We start from the raw sequence: 22,782 nt of genomic DNA, 5'->3' as shown, positions 1-22,782 counted from the left end.
TGACAAGCACTTGTAATTGAGGCATTCGATTTTCGATTCCACAGATACAAAAATTGAAAATAGCAAAACGTCTCACAAAACGCCTCACAAAGCAAGGCGTTGTGGGCTTGTAGATTGGCTATTTTCAACATTTTTGCCTATGTTTAACCAGCTTTTATTGTATATAGTTTGTTGATTACTTTTGATACAGTTATGGTATTTTTTTCTTTTTTGAGGTATTAAAAAGGTCTTAAAAGTCCTTAAATTGTCACTTTACTGTCATCTGGGGACCCCCCCCCAAAATCATGTGGGGACCCCGTTGTGGGTCCCAACCCAAAGGTTGAGAACCACTGCACTGGTGGACTAGTCCCAGTGATGTGTCACATAGACCTGAGACTGACTGCTACAGAGCCTTGAACGACTCTTTATACCATTTATTTGTCAGTTCTTAACTCTGGGAGTGTACAAATGCGTCCATTTGGTTACATGGGAACATTCTCAGAGTTAAACTAACACTGAGGATTTTGCTGTGTATTTGTTTTACAGAGGAAGGACCCATGTCACTGTAGGAGTTGATGTTTGCCACAGGCCTGCTGTCATTCGCACCTGTAGGATGACTTGCATCACATTTGCACAGGTGTCCATGCATCACAAGTTTCACAAGTTAAAAATGTATAAAACATCTTTTTAAAATCACTTGTAGATCGAGCTTGTAGATCGGCTATTTTCAAATACCGAAATATATACACGGCTGAAGTGGTTAGTGTGTTTTGTAATAATAATCAAAATCTACAGAGTAACTAAAGTTTTCATATCATTGTAGTGGAGTAAAAGTACATTATTTTCCTCTGAGATGTAGTGGGGTAGAAGTAAAAGTATTGAAAAAAATACTGAAGAAGGTAAAAAATACCTCAAAATTGTACTCAAGTACAGTACTTGAGTACTTGGTCCGCTCCGTTTATCCCTCTATGCACACCAAATCACTTTGCTGAAAATAGAGGAATGTTCACCCCAGAGTATAGTAGGGACACACTAGGTTTCAAGTGGTTAATCTGGCTTTCTTTTGGCTACCTGAGTTTTTCTGAGTTTGAAGTCTGGTGTTGACTGTAAAACCTTTGTCGCAAGTTTCTTATCAGAGACAGAAACCCCGAAGTAGCATAAACTCCTCATGTGTGACCGTGTTCCTGCCAGTTTGAGGTGGAGGGAGATAAAGCGGTTTGGTCTTTGTTGTGTTGTCAAACTTCCTTTCCACGGTTTACCCTTGTCTAATCTCTCAAGACAGATCCTTTAGTTGAAATCTTTAAACGAATGAGTTCCCAGAGTGACCGCTTTCAGAACGGTTGTTTTGGTAACATGTATTAACCACTATACTATATAATATATAGTGGCTATTTTCGCTATTCATCGTACACCAAACTATATATAGTATATATACTTTGTTGTACGATGAATAGCCACATCGGGACACATTGTGAGTGTAGTATAGTCTTTCCAGTGAGTCAACATGCACAATAGCAGCAGCACTCAGACACTGTTTGACCTGAATGTGGATCTTTGGTACGGTGTACATAACCGGAATGGAGGGTGATTTAACATAATCATAGTCATTGTTGGGTGGAAACCTTGTATTTCCAAAACCATTACTTTTCAGGAAATGGAAAGCCTTAATAATTGGTATCATTGGTAAAACCTGTGAAGCAAGTAACATACATTACACTGTTATTTCATGCCAATATGGCTGCCGTGAAAAGGGCATCCCGGTCCTGGCTGGTTTGAAGGGGAATTTGATTTCTCAGCATGTCCCATGGTGTAAATTTGGGTAATTGTTTTATTAGTGTAATTATTTGAATATAAGTTATGCTTTTATGTTGTGGGGGAATTGTGTGTTAAGTGGTTACATGTCATCCACTTATGTTATATGTTTTTGACATGACACCATGACTCAATAATAATAATAATAGCTTACGTGCTGAGTGTTCATGGTGGTGTGTTGTACACTGTGGACATACACTCCCTCTTCTATCAGGTTCATCTACTGGTTCATTTACACCTGCAGAAAGGCCAGGATGTTGCCCTGTAAGTCAGAGATATGCATGGATAAGAAGTTAGAAAGAAGACAAAAGATGGGTATATTCAACCCCTTAAAATCCCATTTAATCACAGTGCATACATGCGTATGTACAACACTTTATAAAGTAATTAAGTTAGCTAACAAAGTGACCCTTCCCCATCCGCTTCAAGGTTAAACATGTCCTGAAAAAGGACCCTTTGGATGAATAGGTTGTCGTCTCTCCCCACTGTGCACTGTGCTTGGCCTTCGGCCATGCTGTAGTTTGTTGGACAGATTAATATTCTTACTGTGTTGTGCTCTGCTCCTCCTGGATGTGTTGTAATGGCTACAGGGCAGAGCCTTCTATTAGAGAGTTGCGCCAATGAGGGGTCAGAAACAGCGTCGGTCACGTGGTTCATGTAGCTGGAAATAGTGACAAGGAGCCGTCGACTTCAATGCATTCCATGAACTTCCGGTTTAGGGATTTGTCACTATTCGCCAATGTATGTGTATGTAGAAGACCTTGCCCGAAGAAGTGAACGGAGTTGGCGTAACTCTCTAATAGATGGCACTGCTACAGGGTACAGCAGGGGACACAAGGAATGGTCTGGGGAACTGGGATAGTGGCGTAGAATGATCAAGCTCGGAATATGCTGTTTGGACGCCATCTAGTGTCCATCAGCAGACACTACATCTGTCTGAGGATATGGGTGTAAAATGTATTTCAGATCTCCCGGTGGAAAAGTGACGCATGTGCATACTCTCTATTGATTTTATCCCACTGTTAGGGTTGTTTTATATATTTTGTTTAAGACTTACAGTAGGCTGCCTTGCCCCACTGGAATACAGTGACTGATATGAATTAATAATATACTGGACCATACATAAAATGAAGAATACCTTGTGATGTCAGTGACATTTTATTACAAATGAAAATAAAAATGAGAAACAGTGCAGTAACAATACGTTTTCGTATAGCAGCAATTTTGCATGTACAATAGGCTATAAATATAAATACGCTTTCTCTATAAATATAAATACGCTTTCTCCCTGGATCCATTTATTGCGGCCATGTTTCCTTTCTTGCTTATTATACATTTTACTTCCTCGTATGATTCCGGGGAGACATCAAATTTCTCTTTTGGGTCTTGAGTCGAGACAGAGGCTCCCGCGGAGACATCAAATTTCTCTATTGGGCCTGGGACTCTAGGCCCAAAAGAGAAATTTGATGTCTCCGTGGGAGTAATTGCTCCAGATTGCTCCATCTGAGCAATCTGGCTCCTACGGGTCTACTATCTTTTTCACTTCCCAAGACAGCTATTTTATCCATCCTGGCAATGTTTCTTTGACAAAGTACCTCTAGTAGCCTACTGCTGGTTCTATGTCCTACCAGGACCTCATGTACTGCTGGCTTTATATCCTACCAGGACCTCTAGTACTGCTGGCACTGACAGATCTAACCTGTCAGTGATTACACCAGGAGAATACCAGGTTAACCACTTAAACCCTCGATATACACAGTGAAACGGAGTTGCAACTGTACAGCAACTGTACTGTACTACACCAAATCTCTTTGTCAGAAATAGCTGATCTCCAAGCTCACAACGCGTCACATTTTGACACGTCATGAGCTTGGACATCAGCTATTTCTGGTGAACGTTCCCCCCAGAACAGTGAAATTTGGGGTTCAAGCGCTGAGTGGTCCGGTACTACGCTGTGCTCCTGGGCGATAGCCGCCAGCTCCTTCAGGAACTCGGCGCACAGGATGACAGCAAACACTCTGCTCCGGGCCTGGGGGGGATGGGCGGGCAGGGGGGCAGGTGGGGGGTGATGGGTGGGCAGGGGGGCAAGATGGAGCCATCCGCCGTTCTAGAACCACGTGGCGGTATGCCAGGCTCCGCTGTGAAGACATCACCTGGAGACGACTGGAGCAGCTCTGTGAGAGTGAGAGCGAGAGAGAGAGCGAGAGCGAGAGCGAGAGAGAATGGGGGAGTTATTAAAAGTTGAAATGCTACGTTATAAGGATAATTCCTTTTAACAGGTCGTTCATGAAAGTCCTTGCGGTCTTGTTTCCAATGAGAACCTGTGAGCAATTAGGGGTTAAGAGTCTTGCTCAGGGACAAATTTCATTTCATCGACACATATGCTGGCCTGGCCTGGAATCGAACCTGGGGCAACCAGGGCCTCTGGCTCCCTAGGCGGGCTCACTAACCACTCAGCTATGGCCGCCTATAACTTTCTTCAACATAGTTAAATGAAAATGTATGTTAAGTTAACTAGCAGGGGTTCACAAAGTGGGGTCCAGGGACCCTCAGGGTTCCTTGAGGGGGCTACAATTAAAATGGACCCTTACATGTTTGTAACTTTTGGAGCGTACTAATACAACACAATGGACCATTTGGTTCCATTTGTACACTCTCAGAGTTATGGGGGTCTTTGAAATTAAAACGTAGACCTGTGAACCACTGGTCTAGAGGGGTAGTCAACTCCATAGATCATGGTAATAAGTCTTAGACCTGAGGCCGATTCTAAAAAATGCCTTCTAAATCCATTTATGAAAAACCTGTGTGTGTGTGTGTGTGTGTACTGTATATATATACCTCTGATCTTCATGTGCTGGTCTTTAGCCAGTAGGAACCTCCATGCCTGAGTGATGACAGCTGGCCATTCTGGTCTGCTGGACACATACTGTTCTATCTGCACGCACGCACGCACACACACACACACACACACACACACACACACACACACACACACACACACACACACACACACACACACACACACACACACACACACACACACACACACACACACACACACACACACACACACACACACACACACACACACACATTTTTTGTTTGTCGAGACAGACGAGACAACAGAACACTGAGGAACGGGCCTGATGGGAAACAACAACCAATAATGAATTTGAGCGGCGAAAATGAACACGAATGGCTGCATGAAGGAATAAATGAATGAATGCATAATGAATGAATCATTTTATATTCGTGTCTGGCTGCCTCAACCAGTGGTGGAAAAGGTATTTACATATTTTACTCAATTGGAGGTAGATTTTGAGACTTTTGCCTTGTGTTTACATCTTGCTTTTGTTTATTTCACAGAAGAAGCATGAGAGATACGCTTCTTCTGTAGTAACAAAAGGCTACATTTTTTTTTATAATAGACGACTGTACAAATGCAGAAATTGAAGAAAGGAGGCGAGAATGAATAAACCAAAGAAAGAAAAATGTGAGGAAAGGTTACAGAGAGAATAGAAAGTGAGGTAAAATCAACCACATTGGAGCCAGTATTGATCCTCTCATAGTTATTCCTGCCTCCTCTTCTGCAGTATAAGTGTGTGAGGTCCAGTGAAAAGGTCTCTGTGCATTTATCTGATGCTGTTTGGAGCCTCTGTGTAAGTCATACACTGTAGACTCATTAGTTTGACCTCATGCTCTTATGGACCTCAAGGCCTGCGGGCTATTACTCAACTCACACACACACACACACACACACACACACACACACACACACACACACACACACACACACACACACACACACACACACACAATAAATGGGACTTCATGAGAGGCACATAGCCTATCTCAGTGGCTGTCAAAGTGGGGGACCCCGGAGGTCCTTGAGGAGGTTTGATGGTGGGACACCTGAGCACCAGGGGGTATGTCATTTGAGGTGGACATTCAAAACGATATGAATAACCTACAGTAAAACGCTTTACTTACAAGGTATTTCTTTTTAAACAAAGAGAACATAAAACATTTAGCTGCGTGACAAAGCAAGAGCCAGTACAGGGAGCAACGTGTTAAGACAGGGAGAAAAGTGAATGGATGAATGGTCATTTGTAGAAGACAGATGATATCTGTTATCTGCATCTGTATTGAATTACAAAACATTTACATGAGTTAGACTGCTAGACAATATCCAGTTACCTAGAAGTGACCCCGCTACACCCCCTGGTGGTAAGAAAGACATAAAGCCACGACTTAAAATAGCTAAATAAAACTTTAATAAGTCTAGTTGCAAATGTACATAAATTGCACAGCCACATTATTTTATCGTCAACACAAAATTCCTCTGTACATTATTGTTTCGTCACCGTCATTAAAGGAAGCAGAATCCAGCAAATACTTTTACTTTCAACATACTTACAAAAGTATTTTTCTACAAGATATTAGAAAACATACAACATCTTTTACTTTTATAGACATTTAATCTTTTTTTTTTGGTGTGTGTGTTTGGGTCTGACTGCACTATGAGTGGACATAGCTACTGAGACTGAAGAGTGATCTATACCTCACAGTTGCACGCCTGTGTCTCACACCCCAAAAAATAAAAGCGGCACGCCGTGTCGCTCTGCGACACGTTGTGAGCTTGTAGATCGACTATTTTCGGTGAGCCATATACGCAGCCAAGTCTAAATCAGGCATGATCCATCACGGCTCTTCTTATGGGGTCTCCGACTCTAAAATCAGTGACAGCGGAACAGAGATAGGAATGTTTGGGCACAACAAACAAATAGCTGGCAGATCAAATAAAAGAATAAAATAAACATGGCGAGAGGGCACCGTTTCACTTTTCTTTGTGTTATTGGGTGTTATGTAGTGGTGTGGCATGTAGAACTCATCACAATACTACAGTTTGTGATTTTTTTTTGGTAACTGCTCAAATGTCATCGAGAGTCCAAAATCTGAGGGACCGGCTGTTGGTACTAGAAGATGGCATGAATACATCTAGCGGTCTACTATGAGAGGGTGGGCCATACAGTAGCTCTGTAGCTGAATGGGATATGGCCATCTGGGAATCAGTAGGTCCCTGGTTCAGTCCCCCGGTCTGTGTTATAGTGTCCCTGAGCAAGACACTTAAATCGCTAACTGCTCCGCCGGCCGCTGTATTAACCGTTTTTTAACATTTAGGATGGGTTTAATGCAATTTTAACATATCGTAGCTGTGGGGCAGAAGCCTCTTATCTCCATATTCTAGCTCTTTTTTGGCGTTTTTTCGTAAATTAATGTCCTGCTTTATCATCCTACAGCGGCATTTCAAAAGCATCAAAAGTAGCAGATCCACAATGCGGCGCGAAGCGACGCGTTTTGAGTTTGTGGATCTGCTCCTTTTGCGACTTTTGAATTTGGATCCTGAAAAGTAACAGTTTTGGACATAATGTCGTTTCCACCCGACAGAGACGATTATGTACAGTAACAAAACATACCCCAAAGTTAAATGTTTGGGGTGTAATCCTCGCCTGATCTAATGCTGTGTCAATGAGCTGGTCATGCCATTCCCTTTTCTACACTCGGCTCGGGAAAAAAACGGACGATTTGTTTGAAAGGAAACACCGACTAAAGCATTGATCTTGTACTTTCATGATGAGGCTAGACCGGTGAGAAAATGGGATTGTGCTTGCGATTCTCTCTGCATTTTGTCGTACATCGGGGCCCGTTCCTGTTCTGACACCAACATTGAGTATTAATCCAAGGTTATCCCGACCGTCGCCTCTAGTCACTTTTGTCTACTGATGTCAGGGAAAATGTTCAGACTCCGATACAAAACATGAGTTTTAACAAGGTGTGTATAGTATACTGATTGGAAGGTGAGCTAAAAATGCATAGGTGCTGAGCAATGGCGACAGATGATTGAGCTATATATTATTTACAATATCAATAGCATCGATACAGCAGAGTTGAGCACAAGATAACATTTACCAAAAAAAAAAAAACTCTTGTTGACATAAGATAAAAATATTGTGAACATTTTATTTACAATTTCTCAGGCTTGTCCAGTCTCATGATACACTCAGTTTTTCATATAGTGACCGTATACATCTGCAGCATCCATCTCAATCATCATCATCAACATCATCTTATTATTGGCGAGTAAAAACAAAAAAAAACTGTGATACTGACACTACCATTGGCTACAGTGCCAGGATGAAGCATGCTCGGACTCTCACGCTTTTTACTGTATATCGTAGGTCTGTTAAAAGGTAAGAAAAACAAATACAAAAATATACAAAAGATAAATGCTAAAATGGCATGGAATCTGATGGCAATGACAAGATCGACTAGAGTTAAAGAGAGTACACACACCCCGTTTTAAGACCACCTGTGACTCAGCATCTTCACATTCAGAAGAGAGGGTGGGCGATGATGCACAATTTATACCGGTGTGGTACGCCCGAAGATAGCAGATCTACAAGCTCACAATGCATTGCGTCACGACGACGCGTTGTGAGCTTGTAGATCGGCTATTTTCGCTGGCGTACGACAAAGTATAAAATCGTGCTTGAAGAGGGACATAAAAAGTAGAAGAGGATGAATGGAGTCACAGTCCTCATTTACCACTGACTGACAAGAACAGGTAGACAGAGAAGAATGTCACTTCATAGGGGGCTATCGTTTCAACGACCCCCACCAGTCCAGTGTATTAGCATAATAACATCCGAGTGTCTAAAAACACATTCCTCTCTTTTAGCCCCCCAAATCGTGCTACACGGATAAGAAACATGGCCGACATCCCCCCAAAAAACGGAGGAGCGGTCATGTAACCGACATAAAACACAATAGCTGGCCGGAAGAACAGACAAACCCAAATACTATGAGAAAAGAAAGAGTTGCGTCATCTTCGTTCAAATCAATCCATCTGGCCAATTATGTTTTACAGCAATGGTGGATAATGTAAACAACGACTGTGGGGCCGTGCTTGCTTAAAACAAATTAATTCATTGCTGGGGTGAAAGACGCTGCATTTACGCACAGATTCAGCATCATTTTGGCTGCCCGCAGACAGTATGTCGTTCCAAACGCTACAGTAATAGTTCCAATCGTCAAACTCCTCATAATAGGTATGGATGAAGCTCGCGTGATTATGTGAAACCACGAGAACACGTAGGGGGGTTTCTGACAAACCCCTCTGACGCAACTTTTTCCATCTCAATGGCTCTGCATACAGAACCATCTCTTTTGTCAGGTAGAGCAGTGATGCACGTCACATCGCCAGTAGGAGAGTGAACGCGCTTGTGATGTGTGAGTTCACACACACGCAAACACACACACACATCAGTTGAAGTGCATTCTATGTTGCTATAGCTGCAGACTCTTCCCAGTCAAAAAGTTTTAAAGCATCAGGGCAGGATTAAGAGTTATACAGATTGTGTTTGACTGATGGGTGGCGCGTGACAAAATGGTGCCGATCAATCACTGCTCTTTAGCCATTTATCCATACAGCACATAAAAGCTTCAGTCATTCGATAGGAGGGGGGAAGGGAGGGGGGAGGAATAAAATTATTAAAACTAAAAAGCTAAAACTCACAACATATAAAGAATTCACTCCTAAATAAAGGGCTGCTTTTTCATATTTGATACTATCAAATATAGTTATGTATGTACTGTATATTCTATAGAGGAAAAGAGAAAACAAAATGCATACATCTATATTTCAATTTCATTAATATAGCATCACATAGAATTCATTTTCTTTACTTTAGTGTTTATAATACATTAAGTGATGTGTTTTGTACAATATATATTTCCATTTACAAATCCACAGTATAAGTTGTGCCTTTATTTTTTTTGCAGGGAGGTAGGGGCGGGGGGGGGAGATAAAGACGAGGTGTGTTCCGTTCTTAAGGCGTTTCTCATGTACCAATATCTTTCACAAAGTGCACTAACATGGGAGTTGCAAGCTATACCTCAATGGTCGCGAGGGAGGAGGGGGAGGGGGGGGGGGGGGGGGAGGGAGAGGGGTAAGGGGGTGGTAGGGGTAGTTGGGCACTTTGGAACACACCCAAGGACTGAAAAGGAAAAGTGAGTTGATTGATTGTTTTGGATTAAAAAATATCTTTTTAATCTCCTAGTTGTTGTTTTTTATATATTTTTTTTGTTTTTCTAAAAACCCCAAATAAAAGAAAAGGAAAGAAAAAAGGACATAGGACTGGAAAACAATCTTCTCCCAGTCCTGTAGAGTTATTTGTCACCATTTGTTTTGTCTTTTAAAACTAGGTCCATGTGGTTGTCAGGTAGGAAGTGGGGAGAGAGAGGAGGAGTTGCTTCTTGGGGGGTGACAGTCTCTGACGCTCATTGTGTGTTTGTTGATTAATATAGTGGTTTGTCCCGGGGAGGGGGGAGGGGGGGGGTGTGGTGGTGGGTACAACGGCTCAAAATTGTCCCAGCAACTGTTTACGACGTCGAAAACAGGCCGACCGACTGACTGACCGACCGACCGACCGACGCTGCTGCTGCTGCTTCGAGTTCATTATCTACAAGCTTCCTCCGACCGTCACCCTCGCATCGAAGGCCCTCTCTGGGTGATCAATCCGGTCCATTGAACGGGTCGTTCTCTCTGTTAAATGGAAGTCCTGTCTCCTCTGGTTGGCCCCTCTTGTTTGTGTGGAAGTTCACACTCTTACACCGCTTAAGCCAGATTTATACGTCGTCGCATGATGGCGCCGCGCGTCGGGAAAAAAAGCCGATCTACGGCGCTCACAACGGGCCGTTGTGAGTGTCATAGATCGGCTTTTTTTCCCGGCACGCGACACCATCGTTCGACGTAGTACAACTTAAGCCTTAACGTCCGTAAAAGGAAGTGTCTTCTTCTAGGCACAGCATTCCCTCTTAATCATACATACGCAGCCACGCAGGCAGACAGGCATACACACACACACGCACACGCACACACACACCAGTCAAATGTCGGTCTAGCAGTTGCTGCTGTTCCTGAACTCTCCGTTCTCGGTGATCTGCAGCTTGGTGGGGTTGGTGGGAGAGATGCCGTTGCGGCTCTGCATGCTGTAGCGCTCCTTCAGCTGGGTCAGGGCGCTCATCAGACGGGCGTTGGCGGCGTCCAGCGACGCTATGCGCTTCTCCTGCACACACACACACACACACACAGAGAACACAAGAGCTTCTATTATGTGTATGTTAACAAAATACATACACACACACACACACACACACACACACACACACACACAGCAGTCCAACGCAAGGAAGACCAAATAGAATCGGGATGAATTGATGTCATTTTGCTTTTCAACCTTTTCTGAACCTTTGATAGCGTTTATCTTTGTGTTTTGTGAACGTGTTGTTCTGTGATTACTATTGGTTACTATTGTTTGTTTCATTCATTTCAATGAAAGTTGCTCACCAGTGCATGAAGCGCCCGGAAGAACTCTACTTTTTCCGCATTTTCCTTGATTTGAGCACCCAAATTTGGTGCTCAAATGTGGAAGACTTGAGCACCGAGCAGGTGCACTAGGGTTTCAAACGGTATAAGCACGTGCAGTAGTGTTTTAAAAATGTTTTGCTTTTATTTCAATGTGGTTTTATGCCTTTGCTTTTCTTTTTTTACTTTATTGATAAATGAGTTGTCCCTTTTCCCTAATTGTATTGCAGGTGCTATACAAATAAAGTTTATTATTATTATTACATGCGGAAGTATTGCAATCCCAGATTTGACCACCAGGCGACAGCAGCCTTACTGTTCTACCGCGGTTCTGGGGGGCTTGGTTTACAAAGGTAAACAAAACAATAATTATGGATTTTTGTCAGGCCGACAAAGTTGTTAAAATAATTATTTCACAAACACAATATTGCTGTTATTTTCTTTCTTTCCTTTTTTCTTTTATTCCACACCTTTTTAAAAGCTCTGTGGATTAAAACAAAAAAGATTCTAGTGGAAATGGGTCCATTTGGTTCTATTTGTACTCAGAGTTCAGTTAACACTGAGGATTTTACCGTGCAGTATGAGAGGAGTACTGATTTTATGTTTATTGTAGCATGGCTAAGTCTGCATGGCAGTGCGAGCTCATGCAGCCAAGCAAGAAACTCTCTAATTGACTCCTAGACTTTTCTCTCCCCATTAATGAGCGTTTCATTTTCATTCCCTCTGTTTCTTTACTGCGGCAGACAGCTCATTACCGTAGTAGTGCTGCGTGTTTGTCTCCAGACGCAAAGTTACTTGAGTATAATAACTTCCCATGAACACAGGCATTCATATACATGAGCCCCGCGCCTCCTAATGTATGTATGCCTCTTGTATGTCTACTGAAAAAGGAGGTCTCTCCAAAATTATTTATGTCTATGGGTAAGCTGTCTAAAATGGGTACTGACTGACTGAGAGAATGTGTGTGTGTGTGTGTGTGTGTGTGTGTGTGTGTGTGTGTGTGTGTGTGTGTGTGTGTGTGTGTGTGTGTGTGTGCGTGCGTCCAGGAGCAATCTTGCGAACAACTGGTTTGAATGAAGCCAAGCAAACGCAGGGGATTTGGCTGCACAGCAGATGGCGCCGTTTGACTGACCTGTGCATCAATGATCTTCTGCTTGGAGTCCACCACCGCCTGCATGTCTGAGTGATCTTTCTTCAGCTCCTCTTCCACTGACATTAACCTGGTGAAACACAAACAATGAGTAAATACACTGACATTAACCTGGTGAAACACAAACAATGAGTAAATACACTGACATTAACCTGGTGAAACACAAACAATGAGTAAATACACTGACATTAACCTGGTGAAACACAAACAATGAGTAAATACACTGACATTAACCTGGTGAAACACAAAGGACACGGTGATGTTTGTGGTCTTGATGTTTTGAGGAGACTGACAGGCTCATAATTAAGAAAATGTTCAGGATTAGGCATTAAGGGATTGGGGTTAAGAGGTATGCCTGATTTATATCTGGTTAATTGTGCTCTAGAAGCTTGTAGATCTGCAATTTTCGGTGTTTGACACCTCAGGTTTTAGTGTTAGGGTTAAAAATGTCAAATAAAAAAATGGTAAAAATTGTATTTATAACATTTCAGCCTAGGCTAGAATGCTACTTCCCAATCTACTTACAGTCTGGAAAATGAAGTGCATATAAATAAGGTACCCTCTTGTGTTTGGTATTCTGTGTGGGTAGAATGAGTCTCTACTAACCACTACACACCACTACATGGATGGACTTTTGAACGAGCGCTGGAAAGTTGGGTACACTTCTCCCTAAGAGCATGTACTCAGCTGTTCAGACTCATTTAGGCTTTAAGTGCTCTGTGGTAGACAACATTTCTGTTAACCTCCCTGGCATCAAAGACACACCTAATGTCTGATCCTCTGGCTCCATGTCTGGGGCTCCGTTCTCAGCAGGATATGTGATGTAATGGACAGATTATACTAAGTGGTCTCTAGCATTTGACTTGCATTATTTGATTTTTTGTGTCTGAGCCACTCTTGAACACGTATTCTCTTTTTACTTTATATCCCTTTTTTCTCCCCTCCCAATTTAGTCTTTATGCCAATTAATTTCTCCACACACACACACACACACACACACACACACACACACACACACACACACACACACACACACACACACACACACACACACACACACACACACACACACACACACACACACACACACACACACACACACACACACACACACACACACACAAACACACATTTGTGTTGTCACTGCTGTTGTAATCCCACTGGTTCACCTGCCAGTGAGGAGCCCACATCGGGAGGACGTTGTAGAATTGTAGATAGGCTATTTTCAAATGGCCGAAATGTATACAGGGCTGAAGTGGTTAATGTATGTTTTGTTATAATAATCAAAATCTCCAAATTAACTAGTAACTCAAGTTTTCAAATAATTGTAGTTGCACTTTGAGAACCTGTAAAATAGTCAAATAAAAATGTATCTACCTGCTGATAATGCCCTTCATCTGCAGGTCTTTGTCGTCTTGCTGTCTGCGCAGGCGTTCCTCGGACTCCTCCAGTCGGGCCTGGTACTCCATCAGAACCTTCTGGGCCTGGTCGTCCTGCCCCTTCAGACGAGACTCGTATTCCTCCAGCTTCTGTACGGACGCACGCAACTTGTCCTGCAGCACCATGATCTCCTGTTGATACTGAGCACAGACAGATGGAGAGGACCATTAATGTCCATCAGAACTGTTACTGTCCATCACGTGATAATCATTGTTTTGCTTAACAAAATATTGATCGAAACATCTATAATCGGTGGTCTAGGACTCTCCGAATTCGGTATCGGCGCATCAGACCCCACAAATCTGGCAGCGGTCGGGCTCTCCAATATAGCTAGTGCTGCTTCGTGCCATTGCAGCGACTGAGGAGATATGCAGCACTGGAGTTTCGGGGCCCAAACCTCTAGAGTGAGGGCCTACGTCGCGCCGCCGATCCGACCGATATGCCCATATATATGAAGATCTCTATATCTGTCGGTCCTTGTCCCTCTAATGCCCGTATGGAGATCCCTGGTGTCATCAGTATATGCCCATACAGTATATTTCAGGCCTTTTGTGCCCATATATGGAGTTTGTTCTAGAGCTCCATATGGAGTTGACAGATTTGTTTGTGCCTGATGCCATGATGACACATTGAGGATAGACAACACACTCCATATTTGTCTAGGTAGGTGGGGTGGTCGGTGTCAGGCTTACCGTTACAGCTGCACTGTAACATTTACACAGCAATGGCAAACCATGTATTGCAAACAAATCGTCCCTCAACATTGTGAACCGTGAGAAATTGAGAACAGTAGCGTCTCAAACCTGGTCGCTGATTTCATTGTAACTTAAAAAAAAAAAAAAGCCCTGGTGACGCTGAGCTTAGAGGAGAGGAGAGGAGAGGAGGATACAATTTGCAAACTCTACACAATTTTATTCCATCCAGGGACGTAAGCCTGGAAAATCTCTCCTTGACCTCTTGCTGTACCCTGGGGAGCTTTCTGGACAGGCTTTCTGCCGGTCAGGAGAAATGACCAAGCAAATCCTCCTGGATTTATAAGAACACCACCCTTACATAGCACACAGCCCCCCCATCGCCAGAGGCAAAACGTTGCAGCTGTACGCCTCTTCTGGCAAGCCACGTTGCATCTTGACGTTTCAAGGCAGGCCGCGCTGTCAGTAGCGGAAGCTTTAAGTCCCGAGAGGCACGGCCCAGGCCAGGCGCCAGCCCAGCGAGTGTCGGTGCCGAGGTGGTGCAAAAGATGCTGATGCCGACTCAGCACCGATCGAGTTGTAAACAATTACGTTCTCAATAATCAGTCCTCAGTATAGTTTGCATTTCACCACTTAAACCCTATATCGTTGTAGCCTGGTTAACCCCCCTCCCTCCGGAAATCTCATTTGCATTTTATTTCAGGAAGGAGGTCTGGGATCGCTCAGGGAGTAAAGCTGCCCGAACCGCTGCGTGTTAGAACCAATCAGCGGCTGCTAGGGGCGGGATCATCCAATCACCTGCCAAGTAGCTTGAAAAAATGAAAATGCCGTCTGTCATCGATTCTGCTTCAGGAGTCTCAGATGGAAGTAGGCTGTGAAACAAAATGTGTGTCGCAAGCTTCTTCCATTTCACAGAGTCAGGTTAATATCGTTGCTGTCGGGCAGAAACCTCTTATCTCCATATTCTTATACTTTTTTGTCTTTTTCCCATAAATGAACGCCCTATTTGATCATACTACAGCGTCACACACAAGCATTAAAAGTAGCAGATCCCAAGCGACGCGTTTTGAGCTTGTAGATCTTCTACCTTTTTTGAATTTGAATCCTGAAAAGTAACAGTTTTGGACGTGAGGTTTCCACCCGACAGTGACAATATACTTTGTTGACCAGAGTCCGCCAGGGGCCTATACTAGGCCTCCTTCTCTTTTACCCACTACACAAAATCTCTTTGCTGAAAATAGCCTATCTGCAAGCTCACAAAGCGTTGTTGTGAAATTGTACTGTAGATCAGCTATTTCCACCATTTGTCATACGACTTAATATGACTACCGGTACGTTAAGTGCTTAACGATCAATTATACAATCTGGATGTTGTTAGGATCAGTCATATTTTTCTGTCACCATCCACTCGATGTTCCCCTCTCCCTTACCCCCGCCTCACGCCTGGAGAACGAGTGACCTCTCTCAGGCTCCGCACCACTTTCTCTTTCTTCTACTCTTTGATTCCTTTTCTCTCTACTCCCCTCCCTCCTACAATCAATTGCGACGGAGAAAAAAAAGCCAGAAGGCAGGCAGCAGGCATGGATGAGCTTTAAAGCACACAGCCCATTACCTGGGACTGCTGTCTCACCTGCTGTGCAGTAATGTGACCCGCGCTCATTTTCCTCCATGACTTTCAACTTGAGGATGCTATTTTTAAGGGTTTGGCTGTGGCCTCTCTGTTGGACGTTTATGTCCACTTTGGTTGCTTTCACTTCATTACACCTGGCGCCCGCCCGGCGGCGCCGGTGTATTGTAGTCACCGGTGTCTGTTAGTCTGTGTTAGATTCGATTTGGATCAAACTTAAGCAGATGAGTTGGGGGGGGTAGGGGTAGGGTCAGGGCCCTGGGCTATTGATTTTTAGCCGCCAGCTGAAAGCGCGGCTCTGTATTCACTCTGACTCTGACCCGACAGATTTCCGACATGTATTCAACACTTTTTTTGCTATTGGCTGTCCTGGCTGTCCTTCACTACTTCACAGCCAATGGGGAGACACTACTTTAAAGCCAATGGACGGCCGTCTTAGCCAATGGACGGCCGTCGTTTACAGCACCCGCCTTGGTATGTTGTTAGCTGCTAGCATGGCCTGCTACTTGTATTGTGTAACTGCTGGTTCATAATGCAACCTGATAATAATGTCCAAAGCATGTCTGTGAACGTTTACATCCATTACTGTGTTGGCATTAGTTGGGATTAATGATTATTAGCCAAACCAACTTAATATGAGCCGTTAGCGTGTTGCTAAGCTAACGGACGTTTAGCGTTAGCATGCGGCTAACGTTAATGTTAACGTCGTCACCGTGACTGAACTAACAATGTAAACATCTCATCTACAAACTTTATGAACCTTACTGTGGTTAATGTTATCAGTGCTACCCAAGTAGTCCATTGAAAAGTATTATTTTGGTGTATTTTGTGTATTGTAACTTGGACACTGTAACTTAATGGTAGAGGGGGACGCGTTGTACGTTCAGAATGCCTCATGGGTAATGTAGTCATTTTCTGCTATTTCGGTTCTACTGTGATAGACTGTATTGGGGCAAAAAAAGCCTGCCGCTGGCGGCTATATTATGACTTGTCATATCTTGTTTTATATGCAACCCAACAGCTAGTAAAAAGCCACTTTTAGGCGCCAAGCTGGTCGCAGGTTATCACAAAGAATGTGCTTGTTTTTTTGTTTGTTATTGTTGGTCAAAGGTCATAGCACAAGGTAAGTAAAGTAGATAACTATGCTTATCATATAGTTCATATTTACAATGAAGCGAAAGAAGGGGGCTCGCAACTCACTTGAATTCATTAAGACTGGGGACGCATCGGTGTCATTTTAAGATTTCTTTGGCTATTAAAAAAATAGCTCTACAAGCTCATATGAGCTTGTAGAGCTGTTATTTTTGTTAAATCTTGAAAATGTGTGCAAATCTTTGAATATATATTTTTTAAAGTGAACTTTTGTAAAATATTTTGTTCCAGGGACCCCTATAAGCAAAGATTTGAGTTACAAATGTTTCACTTTCAAAGAAAATTATATTTAAAGGTTTGCACACATTTTCACGATTTGTCAAAAAAAGCTCACTCGGTGCCACACTATGAGCTTGTATAGCTGCTATTTTTTGAATAGTCAAAGAAATCTAAAAATGACACAGATGCGTTCCCGGTCTTAATGGGTTAAATGCTCCAAACGTTATTCACAAGCAGCAAGAATCAAGAACGACATTAGACCGCAAGGATGAAACGTCATCGTCGTTGAACTCGTTTCTGCTGCTGTGAGTACAGTTTGGAGGATTTAAAAAGTGAGTTGTGAGGGGTGCCGATGGCCTAGTCGTTAAGGCTCATACCACATAATAGGCTCTAAATGTAGCCTGACAGCGAGTCGCGGGTTCGATTCCCAAGCCTGACGACCTTTGCTGCGTGTCACTCGCTCCCCGTCTCTCTCTCTCCCCGTCTATCTCAACTGTACAATCCAAATAAAGGCAGAAAGGCCAAAAAAATGAAAAAGTTAGATGCGAGCCCCCTTCTTTCGCTTCATAATTTTGCCGCTTTTGCAGCCTGGCTCAGCACCAAAGATGGGAGGATGTGCGTGTGTTTTTGTCTTTGAATGTTCATATATATTTACCATGACCCTAACAGAGGACATGGTGTGTGGGTTTAGTCTCTCATGCCAGACACACTTCTCCACAATCTTCCAATGCTACAGAAAGTACTGTATACTTCATTGGTTCTCAAAGTGGGGTCCGGGGACCCCCAGGGGTACTTGAGGGGGTTCCAGGGGGTCCCCAGCTAAATGATGGACAGGAACCAAATGGACACTTATGGGTCTGTAACTCTGAGAGTGTACAAATTTGTACACTCTCAGAGTTAAATTAACATTGATTTTACAATATGAATTGGGGTCCCAGAGGTATAAATGCCATTACATGGGGGGTCCGTAGCCTAATGCATGTTAAACTGGGGGTCCTTGAAATTAAAATGGTTGAGAATCACTGCTAAAGCCGTAAAAACCTTCTCTTATTGTGGTCCCTGGCTTATTTTTTCAAATGGGGGTGCGTGGGGTAATAAGTGTAAATTTGGGGGTCCATGACATGAAAAGGTTTGAGAACCACTGGTATACTTAACGCCTCCCCCCAAAAGTCTCACACAAGGAAAAGCTGTCATCTGTCATTTCCATTCACAAATAAATATATATTTTCAAAACATGTCTTTAAAATATGCTTTTGAATTTCCATTTCTGCAAAGCAGCAAAGCTAAGATTCGCTTCAACTGTTTTGATTTATACGGTAGGAGTTTATTTATGCCACTTGAAAGGCAAAACGGAAGTTGGAGGGGGGAGGGGAGGCGGGGCGTCTACTTTATTTTCTGCAAATGTTCAGTTCTTTCTGTTGTATACAGACTGTTAGGCGGAAGCATCTTCAAATTGTGTGAGGCAACCGTCTGTCTCCAGAGACTAGGTGTGGGTGTTAGCATCTCTCTGAGTGCTCAAGTTTATTGAAATTTCTTGTTTCTTGTTGCTGGATTATATGAGCTACAGTATGTAGTGTGCTGCTCATCCTAGAGCAGTGGTTCTCAAACCTTTTCATGTCAAGAACCCCCAAAATGATATGTATTTGGCCGCGGACCCCCATCTCAAATATTTTGTTCCAGGGACCCCCAGACGAAAAGATTTGAGTACAAATGTTCGCTTAAAAAAAAAAAGATATATATATATATTCAAAGGTTTGCATAGCGCTATGAGCTTGTATATCTGCTATTTGTGAATAGCCAAAGTATAAAAGGTAAAAATTATTATGACACATTTCGCTGGGGACCCACTGGAACCCCCTCAAGGACCCCTGGGGGTCCCGGACCCCACTTTGAGAACCAATGTCCTAGAAAAAGGTAATTTTTTCCACCACTGTACGTACACACACACACACACACACACACATACACACACACACACACACACAAATGTGTTTGTGCACACACACGTGCCCATGCACAATCGCCTTTACGCTTTAGGGTACAGGGCTGCTTTTAGAAACAGTAAGTACTTGGTTGTAAGGCGGTGAGGATGTGTGGTGAGTGAAACTAAAGGTGGGAGGAGAAGCTGTTCAAAGGGGAACAGGCGGACAGGACAGTTAAAAGTGACTGAAAATTTAAGGCAGCATAGTGGACCTGGGCAAGAAAGGACATATGGTAAGAGGTTGGTTTAAAGGTAAAGGAAGGAGTTAAGATGGAAGAGGTCACAAGAGGAGGGGACACAAGGCAGGCAACCTGGTTGCCAAAGGAAAAAAAAACGTTAGCATTGAACATTTCTGAAAGCCACAGTTTAAGTTGAATGTTGCCGTTTCTCAACGAAAACGCCACCAACATCAACATTTCCATGTCGACTCGATCCTAGACGTCTGTATTAAGCACTACGTGCAAAAATAGGATTACAGCCGATTCCCGCACTATCAGTGTGCTATCTCGAACGGCACAGAGTCATGACATCTCGGCAGGGACACTCGCATGGATTACAGTTCTCAGTCGCCATGACTGGATTTCAGTCATTTGGATTTCATAGAAGTATGCTTGTCTGCTATGCTTGTGTCATGCACCGAAAATAGGCCATTTACATAGCCTATTTACGGTTATTAGTTGTTTTAAGATTAGTTTAGTAGTATCTGAAGTGGTCAAAGTAGCAATAGAATACATGTTCAATCTTCCGGAATACCGTGATGATCTCGGATGATTTCATAAAAGCAAAGGTTAAAGGGATAGTTCACCCCAAAAATTACTTGTTTTCTATCAATTTCACACCCCATGAAGCCTTGAATTCATTTTTTGTTTTTGTCGCATTCCTGAGCCAATAATTTGGTGACCGGCGGAAAGACGCTTATGTCTCCGGTAGGAGACTCAAAGTTGACCCTTTCGAGTCTCCTACCGGAGCTGCTGCTGGTCATCAAATGGCTTTTTTTGAATAGCCTTGAAAAGTATAAAATAATGGATATAGCTGAAATCTAAAAATGACACAGATGTGTTCCTGGATTGAATGGGTTAAAACAAAAGGGTTAAATTCTATATTCTGATAGTAATCATTGCTATAGTGTGTTTGTTCAGTAACATGGTCCAATCTAGGAGAGAGAGCCCCACAGCTTGTGTTCCACTTCCAATTTTGTCTGCTCATTTATTTGTTTCATCACTTTCCAATTTCTTCTTGTTTATCCTGCATCCTGTATGAGGTTCTTTCTCCTGATTGGAATCACATCCTGAAAATGAGTTTTCTGAGCTGGAGAGATGGGGAGACCGCTGTTATTGAACAAACACTCTATAGAAATTATACGGAATATAGAAATATTTAACACTTATTTTTACAATTTTTTTTATCACAGCACCTTCAAGAAGGTGATGAAACGAGAGGTAAGAAATAGAGCAGTGGTTCTCAAAGTACGGTCCAGGGACCCTCAGGGTTTCTTGGAAGGGTAGTCTCGCGTAGCCAGACAACTATTCCACAATCTCCGAATGCTAGAGACTGGAACTCCATATGGAACGGAAGCTGTCATCTGTTCGTCATTTCCGTTCACGAAAATGTGTTTTAAAATATCTTTACATTTTATTCTACACTTTCCATTTCTAATAAGCAGCACGCTATATATGCTTCGATTGCTTCGTATTTATATTAGGAGGCGTCACATCTGCTTTATCCTCTAAATCATTCTCGGAGCTTCCGTCGCTCCAGACTGTATGACGAAGGATTTGAAAATTGCAGTGGTGTATTTTGAGGTATTTTTTACTTTACTGGAGTATTTCCAATTTTCTATTTTTTACTTCTACTCCACTACATCTCAGATGCAAATATTGTACTTTTATTCCACTACAATTATTTGAAAACTTTTGTTACTTTGTAGATTTTGATTATTATTACAAAACATCCATTAACCACTTGAGCCTTACTTCGGCTATTTGAAAACGATCTACAAGCTCACAACACGTGAGCTTGTAGATCTGCTATTTTCAAAAGATTTGTATACATATTGAACGTGGGAAACTTGGTGAACTTGAAATGGGACATTCGGCATAATAAGCACTTTTACTTTTTGTATATTAAGTATTTTTTGATGCCAATACTTTTACTCGTATATTTATAAGTATATTTAAAAAAACAGACTTTCATTTGTAACTGAGTATTTCTAGATTGTGGTATTGATATTTTTACTTAAGTAACTTTTAAGTAACCAGTACTTTTTCCACCACTAACGGGGGGGGACGGGGGGGGGTCCTTGGAATTAAAACGTGTGAGAACCACTGAAATAAGAGTTGAAGGAGGATTGTCACAGAGGGTTGAAAGTGAAGGGTTGAACGGACGGTTCGGAGCAGAAGATAAAGCGTGAGGTTGGGGGGGCTGAAGAGGGGGGGGTTGGGTCGGTCGTTACCTTCTCCACCTGAGTCAGATCCTCTCTGTTTCTCTGTAACTCGGTCTCCATCCCCTCATGGTCTAAATACTGCACATTCATATTCAATAGCCAGGCAGCCGTGCGGTCCAGCGCATTGGGGTTCACTGGGGAAGGGGCCTAGGTGGAACCAACACACAACACAACACAACACACACACACACACATACATGAGCTGAGCTGCAAATGGGATGGGGAACATGCAAACTAGGGCTGGGCCGTATGACTTCAAAATCAGTATCACGGTTATTTCAAACTGTGCTGATTGTACACAAAAGTTGCACAAATGTTTTTTTTTTACCCTGCTTCTCTATTATTCAATTAACCTAGATGATTCATTTCAGTTAGAGGTTCTAAATGTCGGGTTCAATATATTCATTAATTGCCCAGCCCTAATGCAAACACAACACAACAGAACACAAGGCAGGAGGAGGCTTGGAATGCACATGGGTACAACTAAGAGGTGTCTCTGGATTGAAAGCAGGGTGATATGGACGCACTGGTGTTTTCAAACACACACACACACACACACACACACACACACACACACACACACACACACACACCCACACACACACTTCAGCTTAACTGTACCACCCAGATGAACTGACTTTAACGCACGCACGCACGCACGCACGCACGCACGCACGCACACACGCGCGCGCACGCACACACACACACACACACACACACACACACACACACACACACACACACACACACACGTACAGAGCAAACAGAGTATGCCTTAGTAGTCAGATGGTCAGCAAAGCACTGGCTGTTTGTGTGTGTGTGTGTGTGTGTGTGTGTGTGTGTGTGTGTGTGTGAGAGAG

General features: G+C 42.9%; 1 protein-coding gene across 1 annotated transcript in view; it reads right to left on the bottom strand.

Moving 5' to 3' along the window:
- Window positions 1-7,792: 7,792 nt before the first annotated feature.
- The window catches only part of LOC311038338 (disabled homolog 2-interacting protein-like), a 214,846-nt gene continuing 199,856 nt past the window's right edge, over window positions 7,793-22,782 (bottom strand). The window contains exons 16-19 of the mRNA XM_084047804.1: window positions 21,932-22,069; window positions 13,746-13,948; window positions 12,351-12,438; window positions 7,793-10,919 (exon numbers count right to left, since the gene is read on the bottom strand). Of these exons, the coding sequence (XP_083903930.1) occupies window positions 10,752-10,919; window positions 12,351-12,438; window positions 13,746-13,948; window positions 21,932-22,069 (597 nt within the window). The 3' untranslated portion in view covers window positions 7,793-10,751. The remainder of the gene's footprint in view (window positions 10,920-12,350; window positions 12,439-13,745; window positions 13,949-21,931; window positions 22,070-22,782) is intronic.

Source organism: Gymnoscopelus microlampas (genome assembly GCF_963454915.1).
Source record: "Gymnoscopelus microlampas genome assembly, chromosome: 21".
NCBI classification, from domain to species: domain Eukaryota; kingdom Metazoa; phylum Chordata; class Actinopteri; order Myctophiformes; family Myctophidae; genus Gymnoscopelus; species Gymnoscopelus microlampas.
This window is presented reverse-complemented; position numbering and strand designations above follow the sequence as displayed.